An 11686-nucleotide genomic window follows, 5' to 3' on the forward strand; every position below is an offset into this window, starting at 1 on the left:
AAGTCTTAAAAAATAGTGGATAATGGTAAAAATAATAAGTTATTGGATCGTGATATAATGAAGAGTATTTTTTTAATTAAAAATAAATATTACTAATTAATTTAAATTTATTAAGTAGTTAACTTACTCGTTTTCTTACAGCTTTCACAAAAAAAAATCTTTAAGTTATTCGTTAGTATTTTTTCTAATTAATTTCTTGATGTATTTTTAGTTCTTTTTCTCACACATCAATATGTGTAAATAAAATTTAGGTTTAATTATTCCGTTAGTAACTATAGTTTTATTAAATTTTTAATGAGGTTTCTATATTTTTTTTTTCAATTAAGTTGTTATACGATATCAGATTTTGTAATTAAGTTTCTATCGTGATAAAAATGCGATAATTAATGGAATACTCTGTTAAGTAAAACGAATATGCTTAACACTTAGACTGAATATTCTATATAATTTAACAGAATATTCTGTTAACTTTAACTTTTTTATCATGATATACAGAGACTTAATTACAAAATCTGATATAGTATAAAAACCTAATTAAAAAAATATATAAAAATTTAATTGAAAATTCGAAAAAATTATAACTACCGATAGAATAATTAAACCTAAAATTTACTCAATAAACATGATATATAATAAGATACAATAATGTAGGCAACCTGTATAACAGAATAAAATGTTGTTGTTGTTGTATTACACAAAAAAAAGTAAGATACAATATTTAATATATTATTTAATAATAAAAGTAAAAAGGACTAAAAATAGTGAGTACATGTAAGTAAGATATAATTGTTTGTTATTGAATAAAATCAAAAGAAGCCATATGGCCAAGAAGATTCTGAATAATCCATGACCATGTTTGAGTACTGAGAAAGTGGAGAAGAAGATGGAGCATTATCATCAAACACTAGTTCTTGCTGCTTGCTACTTTCACCATTATCATGATCACGATCATGATCATCATTATCATCATTTATCAGAGAGTTCAAGCAGTTAATAAAATCATCATCATTCCACGAAGCCACATTATTGTCGTTGTTGTTAATAATAATATCATTATGATCATTGTTACAACACCATTCAAAATCCGGGAGCTGAAGGTCTTCAAGGAAGTTATTACTTGAACTAAAAGAAGAAGAAGAAGACGACGAGGACGATGATGAAGACGAAGGAGAAGGATCAGAAGAAGGAACAAGAATCTCATGTGGTTCTATTATTGGTACCTCATCAGTGCAGAACCCATTGATATCATTGATTATAATAATCTCATCATCCATTATTATTGTGTCATCAATTAAGGGTGGTGGCATCATCATAACCATTTTCTCTTCTCTTTCTTTGGACTCAGTAATGGTATCTGGTTTCTCTTCCTCTTTAGGATTGTTTTGGTCTTGAGTTTTAGGTAGTTCATCATGGTTGGGGTCAAAGTCAACATTGTGAGGAGGTGTTTGGTTGCTCTGTTCTTGAATTTGTTGATTATTGGAGAGTGGCTTGTGAGTAACAGGGTCAATGCCCATTTTCTTCAGCTTTTTCTTAATGTGAGTGTTCCAATGGTTTTTAATCTCATTATCTGTTCTTCCTGGCAGATGAGAAGCAATTTTCGACCATCTGCATAATAATCAAACACAAAATTATAATTATAATTCACATTAACATAAGAAAAGAAAAGAAATATTCCATCATAAGGTCCACGCGGAGTTATGATATCACTTCAAACTTGAAAAGGAAGTGACTACTCACTACAGAGTATTGTCATGTTTTTTACATGAAAAAGATTTAAATATTTAGTTTTTGGGATTATAATATTTTACACGGTTATTCAATCATATTAATTTTTTTATTATTATTTACATAATTAATATAAAAAATAGTTATTTTTATTGATATATTATGTAATAAAATAAGAATACATAACAATTTCAATATTATGATGCTATCTTCTTTTCACTTTGGTTTAAATCATTTCCTTAGATAAGGTTACTTTTGCCATGCCAATTATTTAATTTAATCATTGCAAAAGTTTATTATTCTATGATTAAGCATGCAGAACAGGTGAATATATAAAACCATGAAAGTAAAACAATATTTTCCTAAAGCCAAAAGTGTATTCAGACTCTTGTTACTTTTAATAAAATTATTAGTTCACTTAATTTTACTTATCCGATCCACTATTTTTTATCTTTAAATTTGATAAAAGTTTAAAGAGATAACAAATAATATTAATTACTCTAAAAAAAGAGGTTGGTGTGAAAAAAATAACCTGTTTCCAAGTTGAGCATGAAGGTCAATGACCATTTTCTCCTCATAATCTGAAAGAAGGCCTCTCTTTAAGTCTGGCCTAAGATAATTTGTCCACCTTAACCTGCAACTTTTTCCACATCTTAATAGCCCTGCAAAAAACCATACCTCATATTGTTAAAAATTCAAATTCACTACACAAGAGATTCATTATTATTTCTGCTGAAACATTTGGAAGAAAAACTTTGTAACTCCCCACCCAAAAATCAAGAATGCAAAAGAATTATGCTTAAACATAATCCAACAACTAAATTAGAAGTGGTAGAAGCACAGTACAAAAAATCATAAAACATATTTTTAGAAACATTTTAAATATATTATAAATCAGATGTTTCAATAATTTTAGTCATTCATCTCAATCGTAAAAAATATATAATTGAGATAAATGATTAAAATTAACAAATAAAATTACTTAAATACTTAATTATTTATGAATAGTGTTAAGGAATCAGCAAGTATTATAATTTATAGTTATCAATTAGTCATTATTAATATTTTTAATAGTATGAAATTACATCTAATAGTGTAGAATTACTTATTCTCATTTTAATAATTAAATATTGGCCAAATTTTAATAAAACTGCTTGTCCCTAGACTTTTTCGTTATTTATTACACTTGAAATGTTTGTGGTGCTTTTATTATGTGTCAATTATGAGTGAGTGTTTGAATGGAACAGAATGAAAAAATGCATTAATGAAGAGGACAAGACAAAGAAAGTGAGGAAGCAATGAAACTCCATTGATGAAAGATTAGAGACAGACCTGCAAGCTTAGGCACAGCTCTCCAACAACATTGGCCATTAGTGAGGAGGAAGCTTATGAGCTTCTTGTCCTCTTCTGCTGTCCATGGTCCCTTCTTCAACCCAACTTTGTCACAACATGGTTGCCTTCCCATCTTTTCTTTTCTAAAAATGTCAGTTTTATATATATTGATCCGGTTCTAATTGAGAGAGAAAGAAAGAAAGAAAGAAAACAAGAATGTGTGTGTGTTGTGTATGTGCACATAAACAAGGTTGGATCGATGGAGCACCACCACCAACTTATATATATATATATAGTCATCATTGATCCCTGTAGCTATAAAACTCCAAAAGTCCCAAAGTCCACTATCTCTTATTTTTATTTATTTTATTCAATCTGATTTTTTTTAAAGTTTGTGTGTTTTTTATTTTGAGAAGTTTTTGGGGTCATCAAATTTTAATATCTTTTGTTATTATTTTATCAATATAAATATTAAATTATTTTTAATAAATAAATTTATTGATTTATGTGTATTGAAAAATATGAATGTAAATTATATTAATATGTATATATAAGATTTTGATAAATATAAATATAAATTATATATTTTTTATGTAAAAAGTATATTTAAATATGGATGAATATTATTATTAGTTAAGTGTTAGTAAAAAATAATAATATTTATGGATCATGTAGTATTTTTATTTTGTTGAGTTTTTGGAGAAATGGTGGTGTGGACACGTGTCAATCAGGGATAGTTACATGCCACGTCTTAGTCAGAAAGCGCCACCTCATCAACTATGCTTATTGCTTTAGAATGAAGCGTGAGATACTCCACTCTATAAACTTCCCAAAATGGTAAGATTACAATAAATAAATAAATAATATAAGGTTAGACGAATACTCAAATACTGAAATACATCAAATCATGTGTAGCCGCGTTTTGAATTTATTTTGCAGACATTTCATATTTTTTTCTTAGAAAAATATATAAAGTAAAATTATATTAAAGAATTTAGAATCACCACTTTGAAAGCGATTTACCTAACTACTATTTTCTAACTTAGAATTAACAGAGCAACTATTTAAACAAAAATACATATATCTTAGCATGCACTACATATAACTTTGTTTTTCTTTTTCTTCTGTTTTTTTTTTTTAAAAAATCCTGTCACTACTGATAGTTAATAATATGATTATTATCAAATAAACTATTTACTCTTAAACAATAGTATATATTATCCAAATATTTCATTTGAAAATTTTTAATTGCCAAAATTAATCATTCCTCTATTAATATATTCAAAATAATTTTAGAAAAAGTTGAATATTTTAGTTGAATTCTGGTGCGAATTTTACAAACCACATATTATCAGTAAGTGTACTAGATCATACAAGTAAAACTTATAGTGAATGAGTGTTGATCCCATGAGAATTAATAGACTAAGCAAGTAATAATTGATTAGCTATTCTAGTTAGACAAATTGAAATGAGAGTTTTGATTATCAAATAGCATAAAAGACAATAAAATAAAAAAACAAACAATGAACGGTTGATAAAACGGTATAAGAATAGAGTTAAGGTTTTGGAGATGTTTAAATGTCGGATTAATATTCAATGTCAACTACCTTGATCATGCAATGATTAAGTTTATGGCAAACCCCAAGTGATTAAATTTGTATTCCTAGGCAATCCAATCTCATCTAATCAAACTGACCATCAACTTCTTGATCGCTCGATTGTATTAGAGGGTTAAGTTTAAATTCTGATTTATAAATCACACAATCCCTAAGAACCCAAAAGCATGATGCAGTTATATGTCATGCACCACATTAAGTCCAGATAATTAAGGAGTTATGAGAAATTGGTTTCAAGCTGTAATTCTGATGATATAACTTTTCGAAAATTCAAATAGAATTCAAGTGAGATTAGAGTTATTTTTCAATAATCACTAATTCTTAGGATGAAGAACGAAACCAATTCTTAAACCATAATCAAAGCATTAATCAACAGTAGAAGAATATATAATTATTAATCTATCAAAGTAAACAGAGTTCCTAACCCTAACAATGGAGGTTTAGTAGCCCATGGTGTAGAAAACCCTAGCAGAGAAAAAAGTGTAAAAGTGCAGAATGAAAATTAGGAAAAGAGAAGTTGCAGCATGGGTGGATCTAAATCCTATTTATAATCCTAATTAAAATTGATTTAAAACTTAAATAAAACCCTAAAAGATCTTTTCTAATAGTTATGTGATTTACAAAATCAAATCTCTAAAAGCCTTGTTGATTTGTTACAACGTGTGATCTTCATTGTGATTCTCGTTATTGGCGCTAAACGTCAATGACTAGCCGTTTAGCGCCCCTCATCCAGCGAGCCTTGCACGCCCAATATGGTCTTCGGCGCTAAACGCCGGTGAGTGGGTGTTTAGCGCCAGCTATCCAGCAACCAGGCGTGAGTTACAAACTCCTGATGCTAAACACCGAGTCGTTGCGTTTAGCGCCACCAGTCTAGAGGAGAATTGTCTTATTTAAGCTCTTGCAGTTGTGTGTACACGCAACACATGCATACGCATGAGGCTCCTTTGCTTCGTCATGCACTTTTTCATCAATTCTTTATCCGAATACTACCTAAAATCAATCAAAAGCCACAAAATTAAAAATAGCATCTAAATGGGGATAATCCACTAAAATCCTCTAACAAATCAACAGAAAATCATATAAAACATATAGACAAAACACTAATGATGCTCACGCATCAAACTTTCTGGAACATTGCTATATATAGATATTGAAAAGTTCATAATAAATGTTAGTTAAAATATTTTTAAATAATATACATACATTTGTATCTTAGATAAATTCGAGGAAAATACTTTTATATAAGAGATTTTTTAAAGATTAACATTGAGATATTAAAAAAAACACAAAATCCTTGAATTATTGGACATTATTTGACGAAAGGGAAGCTCAACATTGCGGCCTAGCATAGTAAACCCAACTCACGTGTAATCCAAGTTAACTGTAGTTAGATTAGAATTAGTGAAACTAAATTTAGTTAGTTAGTTAGTTAGTTAAAATTAATCTGTCATCCTAACACTAGCACTAAGTTAGTTATTTGTATGGTTAAGTTAGCTGGCTAGTTAGTTAGATTTAGATTTTGGCAAGTTGTATATATAGCCAGAAATGCTAATGTATTTACTGAGATTAACCATAATTACAATTCTACTTTTGTATCTCTCTCAGTTCATTCTGCTCCCTGACAGCTCCAACTTCATCCCCAATCCGAATTCTACCTTAGCACTGTAGAATTTTGACATGGTGCAGTAATACCTTGGTGGATTGCATCCATCGCAAGGTAGAGAGATCGTGAAATTGGCAAGTTGTGAATTGTGTCTAATTTTAATAAATCTGCAGAAGAATGGTTGATCCAAATCAAGGTTTGATATAAGGCATGGAGAATCAAGATTTTTCAGCTTTAGATTTTCAAAAGTTAGCTTCATTGATGAATCAGTTCGCAATAATGCAAGGACAGATCACTCAATTTGCCAAAGCCAACATGAACATGATGCAAGATCTTCCTCCAAGAATGAGCACAAGCTTAATGCAAGATTCCTCTAGTCCCTATTTTCTACATCCAATTGAGAATCCAAGTATCACACTCACTCCAAACCTTTTAACGATTTTGAACTATCACTCATGGTCAAGATCGGTGTGGTTGTCTCTAAAAATCAGGAACAAACTTGCATTCATTGATGGATCGGATCATTGCCTAAACCTGAGAAGACAGATTGCACTTTCGAAGTTTGGGATAGGTGCAACACTTTTGTTCTTTCTTGGTTGCATGCTTCCTTGAGCAACGAAATTTTGCAAAGTGTATTGTGATGTAATGTAGCATTAGACTTATGGAAAGACTTAAAGTACAGATTCTATGAAGGCGATCTCTTCAAGATAGCTGAGTTAGAAGAAGAACTTTTATTTGTTTGGTAGAAAAACATGTCAATCATTGCATTCTTCACAAAGATGAAATCTCTTTGGGAAGAATTAGAAGAGTTCAAACCGATCCCTACGTGCAATTTCATAGGAAATTGCTCATGTGGATTAGAAGTCATAAGAGGATACAGAAAATAAGGGCAAGTTATGAGACTCTTAAGAGGCTTGAATGAGGAGTTTGCTAATGCTAGATCCAACATAATGTTGATGAGGCCCCTCCCTGATGTTAGCGTAGTTCTTTCCCTCTTACTACAACAAAAAAGATAGAGATGATAGGATCAAACCAAGAAAAGGTGCGAGTAAATGCTGCTAACAGTGATGATTTCATTGGTAATTTTGGGAGTAGAAGTGGTACAAACTCTTGAGGAAGAGGGAAAGGGCGAGCTGGAAGAAGCTGTGGCCAAGGATGAAAAAGAGCAACTAAAAAGTGCTCTCATTGTGGCAAGACGGGTCACTTAATTGACCCTTGCTACCATAAACATGGTTTTCCACCGCACTACAACCAGAATTAAGCAAACTCAGCCTCCAGAACAGTGAACAAGATAATTACTGATGATGAAATTGAAAAAGTCAGTAGTTTAACCTTAGGGAAGGATGGCAATGGTCTAAGTTCTCTATTCTCCAAAGAGCAAAGACAAGTGATGATTGGATTTTTGATGGTATAGAATTTCACAAATGAATTCTCGTTGCAAGTATAGTTTCTAAACCAACAATAATCCTCTCATGCAAAAATTTGTTTGTCACAAGTACAAACCCCTAAAATCTATAAACCGAAGTATTTAAACCTCGGGTCGTCTCTCAAAGGACTTGCAGGGTAGTGTTCTTGTTATTGGTTATGGACTTGTTTATTTTGGGGTTTCGGATGAGAAATATGAATAGTAAATGGTAAGAAAACTTTATTAACAAAATGGTTTTAAATTTGGACTTAAATTCTAACTAACATGCAACCTATCATGCAATGCAATAGCTAATCTAACAAAGAAAATAAAAAATTTGGTGTTGAAAAGGAAATTTTTACCCATGGAGATTGGTCGAACGACCTCCCCACACTTGAAGATTGCACTGTCCTCGGTGCATGCAAAGAAGAGCAAGGTGGATGGGTTGCTACAATTGATGAGCTCCTTCAAAAGGTTGTGCGGATGACTTGTTTTTTGCCCCATTTAGAAATTTTTCCTTTTTTTCTTTCTGGTGGCCAACCTAAAAGGAAAGAAAAGGAAAGAAAATTAAGCCTATAACAAAGATATCAAGACAATTAGAACATAGGCGGGGCTAATGCCAAATAAGAGTATGATTCCCTACCACATGTTAGCTAAGCATGTGAGTGAGAAAACAATGTAAGCTAAGGCATATCATTAAGCTCGATGCAAGAGTAAAGTTAAAGCATGAAGAGTGTATTGAGCATCAAGTTTAAATGAGAAGAAGTGGGTCATGAAAGACAATATGAGGTCATATCAATGCACAAAGACACAAGAGTCATACAAGATGAAGCATTGATTTAAAAGTTTCATCACCCAACAATATCAAACAAGTCAAGAAGCATCAAAATAATGCAAGAAAGTCTCAACAATTGAGTAGGAAAGTTCAACACCATTATTAAAATGAAAAACTTAGAAAATAAAATGAGAACAAGGTAGAAAAAAAACAAAATTAAAATGCAATGAATGAAAATAAGCAAATGCAATAAGAGGAAAGAAGGAGAAAGGAGGAAGGAGAAAAGCAGGCTGCAAATCCGCGCGCGCGCTTACGCGTGGATGAGGTTGTGCTCCCAGCACAATGCTAGCACAAAGCGCGCACAACTCTCTGATTTTTGTACTAGAAGTTGCAGAAGTGCAATCCGCGCGCGCGCGCACAGCGTGCTAGCGCGCCGATGCCCGTTTTTTTTTCTTTATTAAATTTTTTTATTTTTGCCCAAAAAGCAGAAAAAAAAATGCCCAAGAGCTCCCTATAATGTCTAAAACTCTTCTTTATTCAATCAAATATCAAACAATTCACAAAAATGCGATTTGATTTTAGGATTTATTCATCTACTACTAATGAATACAACATACTAACAACCAATCTTTACAAACAAATCAATATGAAATGAAGATCTACCTACAATGGCAACTCAAATCACTTATTAAACAAAACTAAAAGAGGATGGAAATAGTTTACCATGGTGGGGTGTCTCCCACCTAGCACTTTTAGTTTAAGTCCTTAAGTTGGACATTTTGAGGAGCTTATTATCATGGTGGCTTATGTTTGTACTCATCCTTGAATCTCCAAGGATCTTTGCTTCTCAATTGGTTGACAGAATTTCCAACCATCTTCATCAAGCTTGGGCAAAGTTCTACCCAAGATATGAGTCCCCATAGTTGGTCTTCACCTAGCGAACCGGGATCCCATATCTTATCTTCACACCCATCCGTGAGTTGAGTCTCATGACTCTTCTGTACGGGTGGTATGGCCTTGGAATTCTCAAAGAAGCTTCCAAACAACTTCCTAGACCCATGCAATTTGGTTCCACACCCAACATTGCTATTGAATTTTGAGCTTGCAACCGTCACGAGCTTAGAATGATGTTTCCAACCACTACACAACTCTCTTATACTTTTAACTCCACAAAGAGCTCTAAGTTGACCATCATTTTCAATTAAACCATATTAAAGTGAGAAAGTAAAGCTTAGGGATAGAAATTTTACCCACATGAATGTTGTGTTAGATGGTGACGTGGGAAGGGAGACTTCCTCACACTTAGACAATGCAAAGTCTACTTCCTTGTGCTCTTCTTTGTGTATTTCCACCTCTTTGCGAGCTTCCTCAATTTCAACCTTTTCCCCTTTTTCACTTGGCTTGGTGTTGTCTTCAAGAACTTCATCTTGCCCAATGGGAGGTGAGTCAATTTTGGATAGGAATTCATTGATGAATGAATCCATCTCTAGATCAACCTCTTCATATTCTTCAATTTCAATATACACCATGCTAACTTTTCCCTCTTGGTAGCTCTCCTCCAATTCACTCTCTTTTTTGTTGCTCACCAAGGGTACGGGAGGTTGTGCACATTCTTTTATAATTTTAACTTCATGTCCAATGGGAGAGGATTCCATTGTAGAGAGAAATTCATCCATGATTGAATCCAACTCTTGATAAGCCTCTTCCAAGTCTCCAACGATGATATATCTTGGAGGTTGCGCACCCTCCTCAACATCGATATCAAGCTTCTTGGAAGAGTCCTCCATGATGCTACATTCCCATGGACTTTCAACATCTCCCAAATCTTCAACCACTTCTTCCTTTTCTTCAATGATCATAGGCTCCTCCAAATGTTCTAACACAAAATTTGACTCCTCCTTCTCCACCGAATTTTCCAATTTCTCCTTCATGCTTTGCTCTTCTTTTGACTTTTCACATGTGGTCACGGAAATACCTTGAGTATTCAAACATTGGTGGGCTAAAGTGTGCACCACCTTGGTCAAATTGGTCACAAACTCAAGTGTATCCCGCTTCATGGCTTCTTGTCCTTGGAGTAACAAAGTGAGAGGGTCATCTATTGGGGTTTGGGGTGAGTAGGAAGGTTCATTATTTTGGAGAGAGAATTCATGGTAGGAAGGTGGTTCTTCTTGATAAAATTGTGGAGATAGTGTGTATTGAGGTGGTTCTTGGGAGTAATCTTGATAGGGTTGTGGTGGTTCTAAAGGTTCTTGCTCATAATGGTCATAAGAATATGGCATGGATGATTGGTCATATGGTCGATATGGATCATAGGAAGGTGCTTGATGCGGAAAGGCTTGTGAGTATGGTTGAGGTCCATGTTGAGGATGAGATTCATAGGCATATGATGGTGGTTGTTGAGTATCACAAAAAGAGTCATCATAGCCGTTAAATTGACATGCATTAGGATGGGAATTATACCTATAAGTATCCGGAGATTGTTGCCAATAGGAATGATCAATTCCTTGAGGCTCCTCCCATCTTTGATGATTCCATCCATGGTACATGTTGCCATTAAAGTCCACATTTCCTACAACACAATTAGAACCAAACTCAAAGCTAAAGTGAGAATTCATAATGAGAGAACAAAATAAAACTAACAAAAATTAAGAAACAAACAAAAGATAAACCTATTCACAATATTCACCTATGTACAATAACCAATAACATAATACCATTGCAAATCCCCGGCAACGGCGCCATTTTGATGATTAGATTTTTGATGATTTAGAATTTCACAAATGAATTCTCGTTGCAAGTATAGTTTCTAAACTAACAATAATCCTTTCATACAAAAAGTTGTTTGTCACTAAAACAAACCCCTAAAATTTATAAACCGAAGTATTCAAACCTCGGGTCATTCTCCCTAGGAATTGTAATGAAGTGTTTTGTTATTGGTTGTGAGTTATTTTTGGGGTTTTAATAAGAAACATGAAAGATAAATGGCAAGAAAGTAAACTAAGGCCTAAAAAGGTCTTGGCAAGGGTTGGTGGTCAAGGATCTCTATCCTAATCACTAACCACAATATGAGAATTGGCAAGGATTAATCTCATTAAATCATCCTCTAACTAGTAGTAAAGGAAAGTCAAATGAGCTATATCAATCCTAGTCCATAAGTCCTAACTCTCCACTAATTCAATTAGTGAGAACTAGAGTCAATAGATCCCAATCATCAATTACTTGGACATTAG

The 11686-nt window shown here is 32.8% G+C and overlaps 1 protein-coding gene across 1 annotated transcript; it reads right to left on the reverse strand.

Moving 5' to 3' along the window:
- Positions 1 to 661: 661 nt before the first annotated feature.
- Positions 662 to 3324, reverse strand: LOC107457946 (transcription factor MYB20). Its single transcript, XM_016076146.3, has 3 exons — positions 3058 to 3324; positions 2258 to 2387; positions 662 to 1605 (listed from the first exon to the last, which is right to left on the reverse strand). Exons 1-3 carry the CDS (start codon positions 3188 to 3190, stop codon positions 807 to 809), a joined length of 1062 nt encoding a protein of 353 aa, XP_015931632.1. The 5' UTR covers positions 3191 to 3324; the 3' UTR covers positions 662 to 806.
- Positions 3325 to 11686: the final 8362 nt, after the last annotated feature.

This window comes from Arachis duranensis, chromosome 7 (assembly GCF_000817695.3).
Source record: "Arachis duranensis cultivar V14167 chromosome 7, aradu.V14167.gnm2.J7QH, whole genome shotgun sequence".
NCBI lineage: Eukaryota > Viridiplantae > Streptophyta > Magnoliopsida > Fabales > Fabaceae > Arachis > Arachis duranensis.

What these genes read in the sequence shown, in the direction of transcription:
- LOC107457946 (XM_016076146.3), bottom strand. Translation starts at nt 3,190, where the DNA reads ATGGGAAGGCAACCATGTTGTGACAAAGTTGGGTTGAAGAAGGGACCA. An exon ending in AGCTGTGCCTAAGCTTGCAG is followed by an intron (nt 2,388 to 3,057) that starts GTCTGTCTCTAA and finishes GGTTTTTTGCAG; the next exon opens with GGCTATTAAGATGTGGAAAA. An exon ending in CATGCTCAACTTGGAAACAG is followed by an intron (nt 1,606 to 2,257) that starts GTTATTTTTTTC and finishes ATTATTATGCAG; the next exon opens with ATGGTCGAAAATTGCTTCTC.